Source organism: Oncorhynchus masou, chromosome 1 (assembly GCF_036934945.1).
Source record: "Oncorhynchus masou masou isolate Uvic2021 chromosome 1, UVic_Omas_1.1, whole genome shotgun sequence".
Taxonomy (NCBI): domain Eukaryota; kingdom Metazoa; phylum Chordata; class Actinopteri; order Salmoniformes; family Salmonidae; genus Oncorhynchus; species Oncorhynchus masou.
In genome coordinates this window covers 69,487,796-69,507,959 of record NC_088212.1, presented here as the reverse complement: position 1 = coordinate 69,507,959, position 20,164 = coordinate 69,487,796, and the positions used below count along the sequence as shown (strand labels likewise).

At 41.5% G+C, this 20,164-nt stretch overlaps 3 protein-coding genes across 8 annotated transcripts in view; 2 read left to right on the top strand and 1 right to left on the bottom strand.

The window, feature by feature from the left end:
- On the bottom strand, positions 1 to 901 carry LOC135542323 (adhesion G-protein coupled receptor G2-like). Its single transcript, XM_064969244.1, has 3 exons — positions 838 to 901; positions 480 to 760; positions 1 to 155 (listed from the first exon to the last, which is right to left on the bottom strand). Coding segments are annotated over exons 1-3 (438 nt in total). The 5' UTR covers positions 840 to 901.
- Positions 902 to 10,768: 9,867 nt separating this feature from the next.
- vrk3 (VRK serine/threonine kinase 3) lies at positions 10,769 to 16,297 on the top strand. Of its 2 annotated transcripts, none has more exons than XM_064979694.1 (15): positions 10,769 to 10,919; positions 11,422 to 11,648; positions 11,757 to 11,900; positions 12,052 to 12,189; positions 12,321 to 12,461; positions 12,737 to 12,792; positions 12,899 to 12,965; positions 13,954 to 14,038; positions 14,363 to 14,465; positions 14,574 to 14,666; positions 14,751 to 14,883; positions 14,994 to 15,114; positions 15,234 to 15,292; positions 15,388 to 15,524; positions 15,832 to 16,297. In XM_064979694.1, the coding sequence occupies exons 2-15, from the start codon at positions 11,423 to 11,425 to the stop codon at positions 15,853 to 15,855; spliced, it is 1,527 nt and encodes a 508-aa protein (XP_064835766.1). In that variant the 5' UTR covers positions 10,769 to 10,919; position 11,422; the 3' UTR covers positions 15,856 to 16,297. The 2 variants fall into 2 exon arrangements, with proteins under 2 accessions (XP_064835766.1, XP_064835757.1); XM_064979685.1 differs by having other exon boundaries at positions 12,049 to 12,189.
- Positions 16,298 to 19,274: 2,977 nt separating this feature from the next.
- LOC135549541 (transcriptional repressor CTCF-like) overlaps positions 19,275 to 20,164 on the top strand; it is a 33,019-nt gene continuing 32,129 nt past the window's right edge. For 4 of the 5 annotated variants that reach the window (XM_064979672.1, XM_064979655.1, XM_064979664.1 and 1 more), the window contains exon 1: positions 19,275 to 19,492. The gene's annotated coding sequence lies outside the window, so the exon portion shown is untranslated. The remainder of the gene's footprint in view (positions 19,493 to 20,164) is intronic. The other variant, XM_064979646.1, reaches the window with a different exon arrangement.

Genomic DNA, 20,164 nt, shown 5'->3' with positions numbered 1-20,164 from the left:
TCAGAACTTAGCTGTATTGTCAGCAATTGCTCCCTCTTGCACTCGGACTGCCTTGTTCTTCCAGAAGAGGGCCAGACCTCGCTTCCAACGGAGAGAATGTGGGTGCTTGAGCTCTGTCCAGTTGTCATGGAACTCTGCTCTGCCCTCCGCAGTCTCTTAACGCAGAGCCATAGGAACAGGAAGAACCCTGTGGAAAACAGGAAGCAGTGTCATAAACTAGCAGAGCAGAGGTGTATCCGGAGAACGCAACATTGCTGAATGTTCAGAAAGAAATATACTGTGTAGAACAGCCACACTTGTCTGTGGAGCTCAGCAGTACATTATTGCTATCTGCAGTGTTAGAAATGTAAAATTGCGATGTTAGATTGTATGTACAGGATATCTTTCACCCCTATGTTACTTGCTTGTTTTCTCACTCTTATGGAAAGATAGAAAATAAAGTATGTCGTTGGCTCCCTCCGATAAGGATGAGAGTTTACCCTGCAGTGAGTTGAGGATGGTAAAGATGAGGAGGATGACATAGTTGGTGTAGCCCATGGAGAAGAAGCCCACCACCCAGGTGAGGCCCAGGATGCAGGTCAACCCAAGAACGCTGCAGATGATGTTGCGGCTCTGCCTCTTCCCCTGCGGCGACGTGACAGAGCGCAGCTTGAGCATCGTTGTGATGACGATGGCAAAGATGGTGCTATTGAAGAGCAGGACCACTATCAGGTAAGCCACAACAGAGCCGTACTGCACACCAGAGTCTTTGATCCAGCACCTGTGTATCAGGGAGAAAGTCCTTCTAAGGGCTGGTATGCAATGCACCAATATGATGTGTTTTCTTAATAAACTCACATTCTGTTATTCAGCCCATAGAAATCTGTACTGACAGCGGCGACTATGGATACAACCAAAGCAGGAACACATGAGAGGAGACAGATTTGAGACTTTTGATTGTCAGTTTACTGCTGGTCTGTACATGTTAACTGTTGTTGACTGTTTAACTGTGGTATCTGTTTTGACAGTGCTGTTCTTACCCCAGCCCAGCAGGCTCAGCTTCAGCAGGTAGTGTCTCATGTAGGTGTTGTAGACCAGGACCAGCAGCCTGTACAGATGCAGAGCCTCCAGGCCCATCCAGGTGAAGCAGCAGAGCAGTGAGTAGTGCAGAAGGGCGGCCACAGCAGGACACAGGCCAGAGGTCATAGATGCAGGGCCCACAAAGGCCAAACCCACACTGGTCAAGAGCAGCATGTTGAGTAACAACAGAGATGCCACCAACTGGAGATGAACCAGCATGGCATGGTCAGTAGATTTCCGTCTGAAAGAGAGAAAGATTGTGTGTGTGGTTGGTTACCGTTCATACAAGGATTTATAAATAGCTAAACATGACCGCCTCATTGACCTGATAGCTAGTGAGGTGAGACAGACAGTACCACCATTAGTGCTTATTCACAAACACACTTGTCAGAGGAGGCTGGTTTGATGTTTTCTTGTATACAGTTGCTCTTTTGACTTGTAATGCTGATATTTGGGAGCCTCTGCCATTAAAATGTTTTTTTTTTTAAATGTACATAGGCTGACAGTATGTGGGCTTCAGATTGCAGACCTGCGTAGGACAAAGCAGCTAGCGAGGTACTGCTCTGTGTCAGCTGTCATGGGCAGCAGGGCTGTATGGAGAAGAATGTGCATTCTGTACCCATAAGTGTCCATATACTGTATCTATAACCTATTAGATGTTTGAATCCTTCTCGACTGTAATGTGATTTGTGGGTTCAATTGAAGTATTTAAAAAGTGTGTGTTTGCTTGATAGGTGTCACTCACGAATGCTGAAGACAGTGTGTCAGTAAGGTGATGGTGCAGAAGAACACAGAGATGGCTCCGCCCACACAAGTGAGCACACTCAGCGTCCTGGCATGGACCTCACTCAGCTTCACATCAGGGATCTGTGGGAGCAGTGACATCATGCTGCACATAACTTTTATAAGGATTTGAGTACCCTAAGGATATCTGCACACCATTTGTATATTATTTTGGCTGTGCGTACTAAACAAGAAGCGGGCATGGATATTGGAACACAACCTCAATGCATTGACTATTCCTCTCATGGGCACTATGGTAACGAGCTGACTTTTTGAGTCTGGAAATATGCAAATGTTGCCCATGAATAGATGTCAGGAAAGGAAATGGCAAACACTAAGATATCATCTGGAAAGTAATATGAAAAGTAGGATCATCTCACCATGAGGGCAAAAAAGGAGAAGTGGTCACAGCTACAGATGGTCTGGTTAGTGAGCCTCAGGGTGTGGCAGCCATCAGTGACCCATTCACCTCCTTCAACAATAAGAAACAGACGTTCGTATACAACAGATCAACCGAGTCATTCTTGAATAAGTCATTCTGCTTTATATCATGCTGTATCAAATCGAAGCAATAGCCCATATTTATTGATTTGATACACAATTGCTCATTAGTTATGCAAATATATGCAGTCCATATTTACGACTCCGGTTGTGGTAGACACGTTGTATTCTCTTTTTCCTGAAGAAAAGGAAATGACAGTGTAAGCAGCTTGTTTAAATCTTACCACTGGTAAGTTGATTTTGACAGTAGCTACCTGTAGTTCAGATTTGTGTTTGAAGGTCATGTTGAATGGTGTTGACAGGTGAGAGATGGTTATGTTCTCAACTTCAATACCAAAGAGAATCTTACCAAGTTGTCTCTCTACGGTCTACACACAGACACACACATTATTCCTGACAAAAGTTTAAGATGTTTTAGCCATGTGATGTGCAACTTGGGAGTGCATGGTAACTCACCCAATTTGGTGAGGTTTTAAGCACAGAGAAGATGAACTTAACCATGTCAGGGGTGTGTATGTCAGGGGTGTGTCTACGCTTTAGCCCTGAGAGAAGGTTGGGGGGCAGGTTCACCTCGAGTTCAGGGTTCAAAATCTCTGCCATGTTGAATGAGATCTAGGGAGAGATGCATAAACACCCTCATACTGATACTTACATGTACACTAATGCACTTACTGTACCAGTGACAACTCCATCTCCTACTCAGATACATAGGTCTGTATATTACTTACACCAATATTTATTGAGAAATTCTTCATGAAGAGTGAGTAGTTGTAAATGTATTATATGCTTAGTTTGAGATGTACAGATGAATGCTGTGTTGAGATGTTCTTGTTATCGTATATAATTGAGAGGAGTTTTGTATTGATATCCGTGGGTTGTTGGATTTGGTTGGAGTTGACAGTCGTTTGGTGCTGATATGTATTGGAAGGTAGAGGTTGCGTATATCTGATATGCTGTATGTACACTCAAAAGGGTTCTTCGCTAGGGCCCAGGCCCGTGGGGGGCCGGAGGCAACAAAAATAATAACAAAAATAATAACATATATATACAGTGCCTTGCGAAAGTATTCAGCCCCCTTGAACTTTGCGACCTTTTGCCACATTTCAGGCTTCAAACATAAAGATATAAAACTGTATTTGTTTGTGAAGAATCAACAACAAGTGGGACACAATCATGAAGTGGAACGACATTTATTGGATATTTCAAATTTTTTAACAAATCAAAAACTGAAAAATTGGGCGTGCAAAATTATTCAGCCCCCTTAAGTTAATACTTTGTAGCGCCACCTTTTGCTGCGATTACAGCTGTAAGTCGCTTGGGGTATGTCTCTACATCGAGAGACTGACATTTTTTCCCATTCCTCCTTGCAAAACAGCTCGAGCTCAGAGAGGTTGGATGGAGAGCATTTGTGAACATCAGTTTTCAGTTCTTTCCACAGATTCTCGATTGGATTCAGGTCTGGACTTTGACTTGGCCATTCTAACACCTGGATATGTTTATTTTTGAACTATTCCATTGTAGATTTTGCTTTATGTTTTGGATCATTGTCTTGTTGGAAGACAAATCTCCGTCCCAGTCTCAGGTCTTTTGCAGACTCCATCATGTTTTCTTCCAGAATGGTCCTGTATTTGGCTCCATCCATCTTCCCATCAATTTGAACGATCTTCCCTGTCCCTGCTGAAGAAAAGCAGGCCCAAACCATGATGCTGCCACCACCATGTTTGACAGTGGGGATGGTGTGTTCATTGTGATGAGCTGTGTTGCTTTTACGCCAAACATAACGTTTTGCATTGTTGCCAAAAAGTTCAATTTTGGTTTCATCTGACCAGAGCACCTTCTTCCACATGTTTGGTGTGGCTTGTGGCAAACTTTAAACAACACTTTTTATGGATATCTTTAAGAAATGGCTTTCTTCTTGCCACTTCCATAAAGGCCAGATTTGTACAATATACGACTGATTGTTGTCCTATGGACAGAGTCTCCCACCTCAGCTGTAGATCTCTGCAGTTCATCCAGAGTGATCATGGGCCTCTTGGCTGCATCTCTGATCAGTCTTCTCCTTGTATGAGCTGAAAGTTTAGAGGGACGGCCAGGTCTTGGTAGATTTGCAGTGGTCTGATACTCCTTCCATTTCAATATTATCACTTGCACAGTGCTCCTTGGGATGTTTAAAGCTTGGGAAATCTTTTTGTATCCAAATCCGGCTTTAAACTTCTTCACAACAGTATCTCGGACCTGCCTGGTGTGTTCCTTGTTCTTCATGATGTTCTCTGCGCTTTTAACGGACCTCTGAGACTATCACAGTGCAGGTGCATTTATATGGAGACTTGATTACACACAGGTGGATTGTATTTATCATCATTAGTCATTTAGGTCAACATTGGATCATTCAGAGATCCTCACTGAACTTCTGGAGAGAGTTTGCTGCACTGAAAGTAAAGGGGCTGAATAATTTTGCACGCCCAATTTTTCAGTTTTTGATTTGTTAAAAAAGTTTGAAATATCCAATAAATGTCGTTCCACTTCATGATTGTGTCCAACTTGTTGTTGATTCTTCACAAAAAAATACAGTTTTATATCTTTATGTTTGAAGCCTGAAATGTGGCAAAAGGTTGCAAAGTTCAAGGGGGCCGAATACTTTCGCAAGGCACTGTATATATATAGGGCCCAACAGCAGATTTAAAAAAAAATGTTTTAATTATACCTGGTGTGCCACGGGTATAACATTTATCAATAATTGTTGTTTTTCTCCAGGTGGCCTGCAGCATCTTGTGGACTATAGATTCACTTGCACACTAAGAAAAGAGGGTTCCTCAAGGGTTATTTGGGAAGGGTGATGGTTTTATGTTGAACCATAACTCCAAGAACCATTTTAGCTTTTCAATGGTTCTTTCAGTTCACAAAGGGGTTCTTTGCTCTTTTAGTGATAAATAGATTGTCGCTGGGCTGCGGCTCATTTGAATATTTTGAGGCGTGGTTTCCTCACAGCTCTTTTTGTGCAAACATGACTGAGTGTCATTCCAGTTTATCTAATGTGTAGTGTTATGCCACTATACAGTATATGACCAGTGACCGTGTCTTGTGAAAGACTCACGTATGGCCTTTTGTCAATTGAGAACGGTTGTCTCCCCCCCCAGCAGTTCCAGAGCTAGCGCACCTGATTCAATTTATAAATTAACACAAGAATATCAGTTATGGAATTTTTACAATATAATATGGCTAACCAGAATTAAAAACAAACCTGGGTCTTCAAAAGTATCTACAAAGAACCTTTGAGATTGAGGAAGGATGTATAGAACCATTCTCCATAAAGAACCATAAAGGTTCCATAAAGGTTCTTTATGGCCCCAAAAAGGGTTGTTGCCATAGTGGAACCCTTTTTTGTGCTATTTCGACCATGGTTGTTTATAGAACCTTCATAAACACATCTCATTGATTGAATCTATATATAATCCTCACATAATGTTTCACAGGTAATGTATAATATGTAGCCTACGGCAGGTGATCCAATGTCTCATTATTATTTTTTTCTTATTGTATGTTTGTATTATATAATTTTAATTAGAATTATTTTTTGTTACGCTCGTCTGTTACTGTCACTTTGTCCTATCGTTGTCTAATATCCTTTCACTTTTGTTTTGAATGTTCTTAATTGGAAAATGCAAAAATAAAATATTACATTTATTTTTATTTATTTTTTATGTAAAAAAAAGAAGAAGGTTCTACATAGCACCGAAAAGGGATCCACTATGGTTACAAGCCAAATAACCCTTAGAACCATTTGTTATTAGTGTAAATAATGTTGTGGACAGGTCAAAGGTCAGCATAACTTAAATTATTTCAACTACAGGTATAATATCTTAATTTGATCTCTCATGTCGCAGAGAATTTTCTTTTTTAATCTCTCTCCCTGGATCTCCAGCTCTGCAATGTGCTAGAAATAAGAAACCCGTGGATGTATCTTTATTGACAAATTTAGGTCCCCGTGATTGCAAAGAGCAAGGTACCAGAGCAGAAGCTGAAGCTTCTAGCTGAAGCTAGACCAATTTATTTCGCTAGCTAGCGATAGGAGACAGATGGCAGCTGTCTAAACTTGTTTTGCTAATAACACAGTTGATATAGCTATCGTGAGCATTTAGCTAGGTTTAGCGCATTTAACATAAATTCACTGAAAACCTGCAGTTCTCTTTCTCTCACTAGATAGTTCTGGCTTTAAAAATCTCTTTGATGTCGGAATCTTTGTCTTCAGCCTTCTTCCCATTAGTTGTTATGCAAGTGAGAAACCTACTCCATCCAGGGGTGTGTTTCTGTACTCAAAGAGAGCTATGTAAGGATATCTGTTGCTGTCTCGTGCTTTTTTCAACAGGTTCTTCACAGTCTGAACTGCTCTCTCAGCTTGGCCGTTTTGACTGTGGAAATCTCGGGTTCGACGTGACATGTTTGAACTCCCAGCTGGCAAAGAACTTTGACATTTCTGGACTCACCAACTGTCTAATGGAAGAAGTCCACTCCAACTTTGGCCCAAGTTCTCTCTGGGATTGCATGACATGAGTGACTCTCTTTGGTTGTTGTTTTTGTGTGTGTTGCAGACTGCACATTCTGAGAGATTTGGGATGAACTTTGAGATACTGCAATATTCCCATGAACCACTGAAGTGCTGCTTTGTCCTCTGGCATTTATTGTATTGGTCTGACCTTTTCGGAGTCTGGTTTCAGGCCTTCATTGTTTAACACGTGCAATGTAGTGAATTTCTGTCATTCTGAGTTTGCACTTGTCCTTATTCAGTTTCAAGTTGATGCTTCTCTTGCTGTCCAGTAGCTGTCTCAGTCTCTGGCCGTGCTGCTATGTGTCATCACACCAGACAAGAATGTCATCCATGATGTTTACAACACTTTCCAAATGCTGTGCGAGGCACCTCTGGGACACCTCTGGAGCAGACGCGATTCCGAACAGCAGTATCTTGAATGAACGGCGTATCGAACGTGAAGAGTCGGGAGCTCTCTTCATCCGGATTTGCCAGAATCCTTGGTTTGCATCAACTACTGAAAATACCTTGGCGTTAGGCATTTTAGCAACTACCTCTTCAATGGTACGTAAAGGATAGTGTTCTCTCTTGATGGTTTTGTTGAGATCCTGTGGGTCAATGCATACCCATATTTTGTTTGGCTTCACGATTGTCACCAAGCTGTTTACCCATTCAGTAGGCTCAGTTTGCCATCCATGTTTTCCATGCAGTTCAGTTCCTTTTCATGTTTTTTTTGTGCTACATGCACTTTTCTGGTGTGACTTCTGGGTCTTTTTGCATGTGATGAACTCCTGCAACACATCCAAGTCCTGTGAATAAATCTTCATATAAACTCCAAATGTTAGTCTCTGTCCTTTTGTTCAAGCTTGAATATACTCTTTATTAAGCCGATTTGCAGACAAGCTGATCTTCCAAGTATTGCAGGTGCATCTTATGTCACTTGAAATTCCAGTTTGAACACTGTCTTTGTATTGACATTGGAGTTTCTTGCCTTTTGGCTCTAGCTGGTGGCCAGAATACGTCACTACCTTGCAGTTGGATTTTTGCATGGAATCGGCACACACTTTCAGCGTTTTCAAGTCTCTCACAGACAATAGATTACAAGATATGCCTCGGGTACTTCCGATTTGTCTCACAGTACGTTCGGGGAAAAGCTACTTTAATACATCCAAGTCATCTACATCATCGTCAAAATCAAACGTATTCCGGCTACGTGCAGGAATGTGGCACACTTCACTTTTTCGGATTTCTCTGAGATGCCACTAGCTTTTATTTTCTTTATTTTTATTTCACATTTATTTAACCAGGTAGGCCAGTTGAGAACAAGTTGACATTTACAACTGCGACCTGGCCAAGATAAAACAAAGCAGTGCGACAATAACAACAACACAGTGTTACACATAAACAAACATACAGTCAATAACACAATAGAAAAATCGATGTACAGTGTGTGCAAATGTAGAAGAGTAGGGAGGTATGGCAGTAAATAAGCCATGAGGTGAAAGAATGACAATTTAGCATTAACACTGGAGTGATAGATGTGCAAGTAGAGATACTGGGGTGCAAAAGAGCAAGAGCATAAGTAACAATATGGGGATGAGGTAGTTGTGTGTGCTATTTACAGATTGGCTGTGTACAGTACAGTGATCGGTAAGCTGCTCTGACAGCTGATGATATATGATGATAGATGATATAGCTGGGATATAAAGGTTTAATTTATGGATCCACACTCCCAATTTTCGGCTAGATTTTCCTCTAGGTTCAGAGTAGTTGGTGGTGTCATTTGTTTTGTAATGTTGAGCTTTTCTTTGTATTACTTTTTAACTAGTGACAACATGTAATATATTAGCACACTGAGGCAGGTAAAAGAACTATGTTCATCTGGGGCTGCAGGTAACCAAGACCGTTGGACTAGTAACCGAAAGGTTGCTGGATCGATTCCCTTAGCTGACAAGGTAAAAATCTGTCATTCTGCCCCCTGTCATTCCCCCTGTCACCCCTGTCATTCTGCCCCCGAACAAGGCGGTTAACTCACTGTAGGCCGTCATTGTAAATATGAATTTGTTCTTAACTGACTTGCCTAGTTACATTTTTTTAAAGAAATAAATAAAATCTGATTTCATGGATCAAGTGCAAGTACAGATGATCGCGTCGTAATTACTAACAGCGCACCCTCAGGCACTCCAGGTAAATACATGTACATGCATGACCGTTTCTGGAGCAGACTCAACAGGATTTATGAAGGGCCGCCACATAACCTCTAACATTCGTTTAGTCTTGGACCTTATAGACCTTATAGATTATTCAGATGCAATAGACTCAGATGCGGTTGTCCTATTTCTGGACTTCTGTAAAGCCTTTGACACAATTGAACATTAATTTATCTTTAGGTCTCTTAAACTTTTTGGATTTGGTGAACATTTTATAAAAGTAATTTGCATGTTTTACAAATATATAAATAGTTCTGTGCTACTAAACCTTAATTATTCCAAAATATTTAGTGTCAACATAAGTGAGGCCCAATTCCGCCATTTGTATTCATTTTGGTTGTGGAACTTCTATCTCTAGATATTCTGAATAATGCAAATTTGTATGGCTTAACCATTTTTAACAAAGAAATCAAATTTCCTAACTGGCTGATGATACTACTCTTTTCTTAAGAGACAATGACCAGGTCGCACATGCCCTTAATGCTATAACTGCATTTTCTAATGCATCAGGATTAATGCTGAATGTTTCTAAATGTGAAATCTTATGTTTATTTGACTCTGATGATAATGAAATACAAAATATTCCTGTAAAGGACTGTGTTAAATATTTAGGAATACATCTGTCAAAGAAACACTTACTCAGACAACATTTGAATTTCTCTCCTAAAATTAAGAGAATTAAAAATATATTTACTAATTAGCTACAAAGAGATCTTTCTATACTTGGGAGAGTACTTCTGTCCAAGGCAGTTTTGTGTACCCCTCATTATCATTATGTGTAAATCCAGCTACTTGTGAAGAGATCAATAAGATCTTTCTTGAATTCATCTGGAAAAATAAGTCTCACAAAATAAAAAAATCTGTCCTTTCTAACAAAAGAGCTGAAGGCGGTCTAGAAGCGTGGGCTTACTTGAGAGATCTTGTTGTAATAAATATATAAGACAAATTCTTCATTCACAAAACTAACACACACCGAGAGGAAAGCTTTTTTGGAACATGCTGATTCCTGACATTGTCTGGAAAAATGCATGGTTAATGCCTTACAAATACTGTATACCAAACAAAGTTAAGGAAGTGCACTTCAAAATTTTACACAAGATATATCCATGTAATTCTATGATTTCCACATTTGTGGCTATTGATGATATCTGCGTTTTCTGTGAAAAAGGTGAGAATCTGTCTCACTTGTTCTTTGAATGTAAATTTGTGTCAGAATTTTGGGGAAACCTTGCAAAGTACTTATTTACCATTATGAACACTGCCTATATTTTTGACATGAAAGATATAATATGTTACTATTGCAATGATAACAAAACCACTGAAATTATTGTTATTTTTTTTAAATTCTTGTTGTCAAATACTTTATACACAAACATAAATTCCAAACTTCTATACCCAAATTACAAATTTTTCTGATTGAATTTAATTATCTTATTAAAACATTAACCCCAGTGAATAACAACAAGAATAACATCTTCATGAATCATTATAATAAGATATTTTCAGAGAGAATATAATTGCACTTAAATTGTTTATTTTTTGTATTATTTTATTGATATTTTTTGTATGTTTGAGTATTGTTAATACCGGTGATTGGTTTGCTAGACATGTTTGATGTAGCAATGTAAGTTTATTTTTGTATTATGAATAAAATAAAATAAAATAAAACACACCTGCTTCCGGTCTCCACCACTTTTCCTTTGTCTACTGGCTCACACAGCAACTTCGTTTTAAAAAAATCTCTCTCCCTGGATCTCCAGCTCTGCAATGTGCTAGAAATAAGAACCCGGTGGATGTATCTTTACTGACAAATTTAGGTCCCCGTGATTGCAAAGAGCAAGGTACCAGAGCAGAAAAAGCTGAAGCTAGACCAATTTATTTCGCTAGCTAGCGATAGGAGACAGATGGCAACTGTCTAAACTTGTTTTGCTAATAACACCGTTGAGATAGCTAGCGTGAGCATTTAGCTAGGTTTAGCGTGAGCATTTAGCTTGGTTTTCTATGTATATTTGTATGGTAAAGAATGTCACCTTGTGTTTTTCGACAAGATCAGACCAAATAAAGTCAAAGGGGAAATGTGTACAATATCTAGCTATAGCTAGAACATCTCATTAGACATCGTTCTGTAATGTTAGTTAACTAACGTAGCTATCAACGTTGTGATAGCTTTGAGAGTTAAGCCAAAATGTAAACAAAACAATGTTATTAGCTACATTGTGAGCTTTTGAACATTTTAAGGACAGTCATCAATCATGGTCAAAACCTTTTGTAGCTAAAGTTTCTGGCTCAGTATGTTAAACAGCATGATCTTGTCTGTCTGAAAAACTAATTTTGTGTTTCCAGGATGCTTTTCCACTTCTGTCCCCAGTGTGGCACCAAACTACAGCCTGGATTCCGGTTCTGCCCCTCCTGTGGGGACAAGTTGCAGTGTGTTGTGGACCCCTCTGGACCTGTGGAGGCTGCTTCCTCTGGAGTCTCTCTGCTTCATGTCACTGATGGTGTAACCATGACTGCAAATGCAAGCAGTCCTACTCCAAGCACAGGACAACTGACTGGCTGGGACACAGAAGGTAATGGGGCGGCAGGGTAGCCTAGTGGTTAGAGTGTTGGACTAGTAACCGAAAGGCTTTTTCTGGAGATGGAAAGATGCTCTTGTCACATCTCTCATTTGTTTACAGGTCTCGTCTGTGCCACCCCCAGTCCAGTGTCGACCCGTCCCCCACTGCGTAGGACCCGTAACTCAGTCCCCGTGTCCCGGAACGATGAAACTCCTAGTAGTATAGCCAGTCCTCCTGTCACTGCCTCCCCGAAACGTACTACAGGTAAGGGGACGGTGGCAGTATGATTATCATCAGTGGTAATGAAGGAAAGGTAATGATCGTAGCCATTGACTGGCTTTGGAAATGTAATTGTCTCATTGATGCTTTAAAAACATTTTTTTAAATGGAAAACGTGTGTCCTCCCTATCAGCAGATCAAAGCCACAAATCTGTGATGTCTCCACGAAAACGACGTGCTGTCACCCCAAAAGTGGAACAGATAAAAAAGGAACCGTCTGTGGAGCTGGCCTCCTCTCCTGGCTCTTCACCTCTCCCCAGGTCCCCCTCCACTGGTGAGTCTAAACTACAGCCACTTACAACTAATAAAACAAATGACTCCCAACAGCCTGTCCTCATGGTTTTGGTCCTTTTTTTTCCTCCCTCGTATGTGTGCGTGTATATGCATGTTCCTGTGTGTGTGTAGTCAAGGGGAAGGCGAAGAAGGCCAAGCGAGCATGTGCTGTGGAGCCACTGCAGGAAGGGGAGGAGCTTTGTGACACAACTGGCAGGAAATGGAGGCTTGTGAAACTGTTGAGTCAGAGCGATGCAGAGATGTTCTATGGAGGTGAGATGTCACACTGCACTCTTCAGTTCTGGTCCAGGGTACCTTCAAGGTGTATAGGCTCTTGTTCCAGGCTAGCACCAACAAATCTTGATGATTAGTTGACTATTCACTGATTCAGGTGTGTTAGTACTAGGCTGGAACAAACATCTGCAACACCCTGTGGGACCCCGAGGACCAGGATTGAAGAATAGTTTCACACAGGAGTGTCAAACATGGACCAGGCTGATTTAATCAGACACTTATTTTTTTTGTTCTTATATTCAATCTCTCCCCAGTCCTGCAGAATGGGCCAGGTGCCAATTCCAGTGACTGCAAGCACATCCTCAAACTAGTGAGTGTAACTGCACAGACGGTGTTCTCTAATATAGAATGATTATGTTGGCTACAGTGTTGCTTTGCGTGTTATGTGGTGAATACTGATGTCTGTTCTTCTGCAGGGGGCTAAGGACGGGAAGATGTTTAATGAGCAGAACTTCCTCCAGAGAGCTGCCAAGCCCTCATCTGGTGAGTGTCAAGATCTGCCTTCGTATACCTGGCCAGCCCTCAGCTTGACTTCAGCTCTAAACGGACCCCTGACTTTATTACCCATTCTCTTACCATAGCTATCAACACATTTAAGTCGGTCTGGCCGTACAGTAACACATTTGACAGAAACTAAAAAGAATACAAAGCCAAGATTGTTACAATATCCTTTCATAAGCAGGTCACAGAGAGGGCTTGCAGATCACTGATGTTTACCCCATAGGCAGTGGTGGAAAAAGTACCCAATTGTCATAGACTCAAGTGAAAGTCACCAAGTAAAAGTCTAAAAGTATTTGGTTTTAAATATACTTAAGTATCAATAGTAAATGGATTTGCTAAAATATACTTAACTATCAAATTGAAGTATGAATAATTTCTAATTCCTTTCATTAAGCAAACCAGACGGGATAATTTATTATTTACGGATAACCAGGGGCACGCTCCAAAACTCAGACATCATTTACAAACGAAGCATGTGTTTAGTGAGTCCGCCAGATCAGAGGCAGTAGGGATGACCAGGGATGTTCACTTGATAAGTGTGTGAATTAGACCATTTTCCTGTCCTGCTAAGCATTAAAAATGTAACGAGTGCTTTTCGGTGTCAAATAAAATGTACGGAGCAAAAAGTTCATAATTTTCTTTTAGGAATGTATTGAAGTAAAAGTAGTCAAAAATATGAATAGTGAAGTGCAGATACCCCAAAAAACGACTTAAGTAGTACTTTCAAGTAGGGTACTACTTGGCAGGAACATGCTTATATTAATGCAAAGCTGCAAACTGTCATGTGAATGGGCAACTCAGATGGGTACCTAGAGGTAGCAATGTAAGTTGTGTAAGCTGAGGTATAGAGTAGAAGGAATTGTTTGGTTTATTTATGACTGATTAGACTACTGGTGGTGGAAGCCCATTGTAGAGCCTCTGTTAGTTACTAATGAGCCTTTCCAACTGCTGTGATGCTGTCTCCCCCTAGTGGACAAGTGGATAAAGCACGCCAAGATGGACTTCCTTGGGATTCCTACCTGTGTTGGATTTGGTCTCCATGCAGACTCTTACAGGTGTGTGTGTGTGCGTACACTGAGATGTGTTTGCTGCCTGCTTGTACATATGGTGGGGATATGTGTGTTTTGAATGTGTAATCATAGACTGTTCTCTCTGTTACTGCTAGACTGTTCTCTCTGTTGACTCTGTACCTGTACCCCCTGTATGTAGCCTCGCTTATTTTACTGCTGCTGTTGAATTATTTTAATTTTATATTTTTTACTTAACACCTTAAAGTATTGTTGGTTATGGGCTTGTAAGTAAGCATTTCACTGTAAGGTCTACAATAAGTATATTCGGTGCATGTGACAAATAAGATTTGATTTGTGTTTTTGTTTCAGGTTTTTGATTTTCTCCAGCATGGGCCAAACTCTTCAGTCTTTCATGGATGAGGGGGAGGGGCTCCTGTCTGAGAAAGTGGTCCTTCAGCTGGCCTGCAGAGTAGTGAGTGATCTCTCGGGCTCATATAGAGGCCCTGATATGACTTCAAAAATAGGATTCCCTATCTGATGTGCTTCCTGTTTGACTCTGCCTTTCTCCCTCCTCTTCCAGTTGGATGTGTTGGAGTTCATCCATGAAAATGAGTATGTTCACGCAGATATCCATGCTGAAAACATCTACATCAGCCCAGCACAACAAACACAGGTTAGAGTGCGTTTGTATAGTTGTGTGTTTGTGTAGCTGCCAGACCCCCCTGCTATGCTCTTACTCCTGCATGCATGTATGTAGGTATACCTTGCAGGGTACTGCCATGCTTTCCGGTACTCTCCTGGTGGCCGGCATGTGGAGTACCGTGAGGGCAGCCGAACACCACATGAAGGAGCCATAGATTTTATAAGCCTGGAGTCTCACAAGGGAGCAGGTGAGTCATCTTACAGCCTGTCAATCATCTGCAGTCCTTCAGATACTGTGGAGGAGGTACAAGTTGCCTCTAACCAACCATAAGTGTTTGTGTGTGATCGTACCTCCTAGGTCCGTCTCGCCGTAGTGACCTGCAGGCTTTGGGCTACTGCATGCTGCGCTGGTACACAGGGGCACTGCCCTGGACCTCCCTCACACACACACCAGCCCGCGTTGCCACGGAGAAGGAGAGGTGAGAGCTGAGGTTCCCACTATGGCAACAAAGCCATTGTGATAATGTTATTCTGTATTTATGAAATGGTAAAGCCTTGAGTGAGTGGCCAAACTTCACCCTTCACTGTAATGGTCCAGATACATGGAGGACGTTCCAGGTCTCCTGAGTCACTGCTTCGGACAGAAGAAAGTCTCGAGTAAGTCCAGTTTTCTAGTGATTAGTTTTTGTATGCAGCGTAATATGTTTTGTGTGTGCGTGGGATATAATGCATCTGTATGTACTATGTATCAGGTGCGCTGCAGGTGTACCTGTCTCAGGTGATGGCTCTGCAGTACTCTGACCAGCCAGACTACAGGGCTCTGAGGGCAGGCCTTAGTGCAGCACTGCAGAAGCTGGGAGGGTCACTGGAGCAACCCCTTGACCTGCAGGTCAGAATACCCCCACACACACAACCTCCACTCTATCCACAAGCTCCAGTTGAGAAAACCGTCAGATGACCACAGAAACCTGGAACCTCCCTCACCCCACAACCACCACTTAACAAGTGGGGTCCAACATCTTTTAGTTGACATTAGTCATTACTTTCTCTTAATCCCCCACAGCAGGTTTGACAAGAAACCTGTCCCTTCCAACTGGTTAGACCACTCATCCTTACACCGCTACCTGTTCAGGTTATCTACTGAACTAATTTACACCTCTACACCAGTCTGAATGTTTTTCTGTATCTCTCTTCAGATGAAAGCAATCGGAGGAAGATGATCCTTCGGGATGAAAGTTCACTCATGAGATTTTTAGCCAACTGTATTTAAAATGCTGACTTTGACTGTATGTGGTGTGAGTCCTGCTGTGTTTTTATTATGTTGGAGTACCCTCAAGGAGGAGTGTGTGAAGGTGCATTTCATTAAGTTCACTGGAGGTGCAGTGCACAGAAACTCCTGGGTATGCCAGGTTAGTGAGCACTGCTGTACTGTGTTATTGTCAGCAGTGGTTGGCGCTGTGTCAGTGAGTGTGTCGTTAATGTTTAAGCTATGAAATAATACAGTTTATAACAAAGAACCTTTGGTCAGGGTTGTAATGATTGTAAGTACAATTATGTGCACTGTTCCAGTTAGGTGTTGTAGAAGTTCATGATATGCGTTTTACTTTTTGTATTGTTTTGATCACAGGATAATACTTTATTAAAGAGCTTTTATTAATTAAACTGTGTATCTGTATGTGCCCATTTCTTTCGGGTTTCTGGTGTTGATTGTGAAACACTGTACTTGTGTACCCCTGAGTGCTCGGGGTCAGTACACTGATCTTAATGAGTAGATATCATGGCCCAATTCCAAACCAGTTCCCCGCTCACATGCCTAGATAGTTGTTGACCCCCTTCATCTGTCAGGAGTTGACGTTTGTGATGTGAGCAACATGGTGGAAGACTGTGTATGGAGGCCAGATGGAGCTAAACAACACAGACTAGCCAACATGCTCTTGTCACATCTAGACTTGTGCATCTCTTACGACCCCTCTGTATAACAGAGGGTCCCTCCCTGATGGAACAGTTTCTAGGTCAGGACACTTCCACGGTGGGGACTCCCTGTGAGGCTGCTGGCTATGATAAAAAAAAGTTTGGCTGCAGATTTATTATAAGACGGAGAGAACCTTTAAGTTCCATGAAAGGGGGGAGCAGAGAAATCCTGTTCATTTTCAAAGTTATGTGGTTCTTACTCCCTCTGCATATATTCCATCCTCCTCCCATAGCAGTTCTTCTGAGAAAATAAATATTTAGGGATGATGTCTAAAATGTTAGGTGTTCCATAAAGATGTTAGGCTACCTCTTCAACCTCTGTGCTGTTATAGGTTAATTGTTTATATGCCTTTTATTTTCCTGCATAAGTAAACCTCTGATTATACCTTTATTGCCATTCATTCCTATTAGACAGACTGGTTTGGATTTCTCCCTGACCAATATAGCTGCCATGTTCACACCTTTCTGGAACTTTGAGGGTTTATGACATAGCCCTTCTAGTAATTTAATAGGATCTCTGTGTGAACCACCGTGTTGGTGTAAGAAAAAAAATCTGTGAAACGGTTCTATATTTAGCACCAGAGACCACATAATGTTGTCATGGAAACATCAAACTTTAGTGTCCTAGTTTATGCTGTGGAAGGGTATTTTCAGACCTTTTGAATAATTCAGTAAAGGAAGAACTAAACCCACATTCAGAGAGACTGGCTGACCTCTCAACCCCTCCCTGCACAAAACGCTTACAAAACCCAGGCGCTCACTGTACTTGAGAAGGAAAATAGGTAGTGCCTTAATGCGCAGACACACATTAAGGCTATAGCCTCCACACATGGCCCATACAACCTTGTATTAAACATTGTGTTTCTGTGTGTGTGTGAGAGAGAAATTTCCCTTGTGTACTTTAACCATTTGTACATTCTTACAACACTGTGTGTATGTGTGTGTGTGTGTATATATATATATATATATATACAGTGCCTTGCGAAAGTATTCGGCCCCCTTGAACTTTGCGACCTTTTGCCACATTTCAGGCTTCAAACATAAAGATATAAAACTGTATTTTTTTGTGAAGAATCAACAACAAGTGGGACACAATCATGAAGTGGAACGACATTTATTGGATATTTCAAACTTTTTTAACAAATCAAAAACTGAAAAATTGGGCGTGCAAAATTATTAAGCCCCCTTAAGTTAATACTTTGTAGCGCCACCTTTTGCTGCGATTACAGCTGTAAGTCGCTTGGGGTATGTCTCTATCAGTTTTGCACATCGAGAGACTGAAATTTTTTCCCATTCCTCCTTGCAAAACAGCTCGAGCTCAGTGAGGTTGGATGGAGAGCATTGTTGAACAGCAGTTTTCAGTTCTTTCCACAGATTCTCGATTGGATTCAGGTCTGGACTTTGACTTGGCCATTCTAACACCTGGATATGTTTATTTTTGAACCATTCCATTGTAGATTTTGCTTTATGTTTTGGATCATTGTCTTGTTGGAAGACAAATCTCCGTCCCAGTCTCAGGTCTTTTGCAGACTCCATCATGTTTTCTTCCAGAATGGTCCTGTATTTGGCTCCATCCATCTTCCCATCAATTTGAACGATCTTCCCTGTCCCTGCTGAAGAAAAGCAGGCCCAAACCATGATGCTGCCACCACCATGTTTGACAGTGGGGATGGTGTGTTCATTGTGATGAGCTGTGTTGCTTTTACGCCAAACATAACGTTTTGTATTGTTGCCAAAAAGTTCAATTTTGGTTTCATCTGACCAGAGCACCTTCTTCCACATGTTTGGTGTGTCTCCCAGGTGGCTTGTGGCAAACTTTAAATGACACTTTTTATGGATATCTTTAAGAAATGGCTTTCTTCTTGCCACTTCCATAAAGGCCAGATTTGTGCAATATACGACTGATTGTTGTCCTATGGACAGAGTCTCCCACCTCAGCTCTAGATCTCTGCAGTTCATCCAGAGTGATCATGGGCCTCTTGGCTGCATCTCTGATCAGTCTTCTCCTTGTATGAGCTGAAAGTTTAGAGGGACGGCCAGGTCTTGGTAGATTTGCAGTGGTCTGATACTCCTTCCATTTCAATATTATCGCTTGCACAGTGCTCCTTGGGATGTTTAAAGCTTGGGAAATCTTTTTGTATCCAAATCCGGCTTTAAACTTCTTCACAACAGTATCTCGGACCTGCCTGGTGTGTTCCTTGTTCTTCATGATGCTCTCTGCGCTTTTAATATATATATATGATATGACATTTGTAATGTCTTTATTGTTTTTTAACTTCTGTATGTGTAATGTTTACTGTTCATTTTTATTGTTTATTTCACTTTTGTATATTATGTACCTCACTTGCTTTGGCAATGTAAACACTTGTTTCCCATGCCAATAAAGCCCCTTGAATTGAATTGAGAAAAGAGACGGAAAGAAATATGTGCGAGAAGCTGTTTCTATTGGCCCCAAGTGCAGATGGGTATGTGCGACGCTTGATGGCGCCAGAACACTGCAAGAAAATCCTGAAACGTCGATGTTTATGAAAAACTTATTTTCACCTCCCCTTCCTATTCCCGATATATAACGGGATTCTTGTCGTCAGAAACAGACGCGCTTTTTCCGTTTACACCGAACGCCACACCCCTTACTAGGGGGGGGGTGTAGCCCCGTGGCGTCGCCAGGAGAAGAGGGGGAGGGGAGGGGAGGGGAGGATGAGCGAGAGTGACAGTGACAAAGTGAAAAATTTGTTGGGAGTCGGAGTAAGGACAGCGCCCATGCTGAAATTGGATAGGCCTACCTTTATATTCTCACATCGAAACATCGGAATCTCGTTCTCCGGTCGGAATAGCGGCGAATGAAACAATCGGATCCTTTGGACATGTACGTAACAACAGCAACTTGTAAGAATAATTTCCCTCCTCTTTTCTAAACCGGGGGTTTGCATTCATAGTGTAATTTACAGTTTACAGTGTTATTTACGGCTTTCTCAAACTCTCGTGCTATGTGGCAAAGTGACAGATTGCGCATAAAAAAATGTTCTGGTAGGCTACTAAACGTTTTTAACTAGGCTTGGTTTTGTTCAAATTGAAAGAGCCAAGTCATTTTCTTCTTCTTCTTTTCATTCTACCGGACATTGGGGGGTTGGAAAATGTTGCCAGGTTGGACGTTACGGGGTGGATGGAGATTTGGGGTTGGGGAGAAGATGTCACGCTGTGGTTATCACCGGTAACGTGACCGACAATACATTCTTATTTTCTTTTTTGGTGACCCAGAGGCGAAAACATCCACAATCACTGAGTCCAGGATCTCGAGTTTACCGGGTGGAAAACTTTGAGGCCATGTTCCAACTTAGTGGAGCATCCTAAACGCTGCGCAAGTGCGCTGTTTTGGAGTTGTTCGCCATGGCCTGTCTTCCATTTATGTCTGTGTCTTTAGAGATTAAAGGATTATCCTCAATCTCTTTTTTTTTCACACCACTAGGTGTCTGTCAATCTGTCGATGGGTTTATCTGCATCTATCCACATGGTCCTTCCTTTATAATCTGTGTTAAATCGTTTATTCATGCAGGTGAC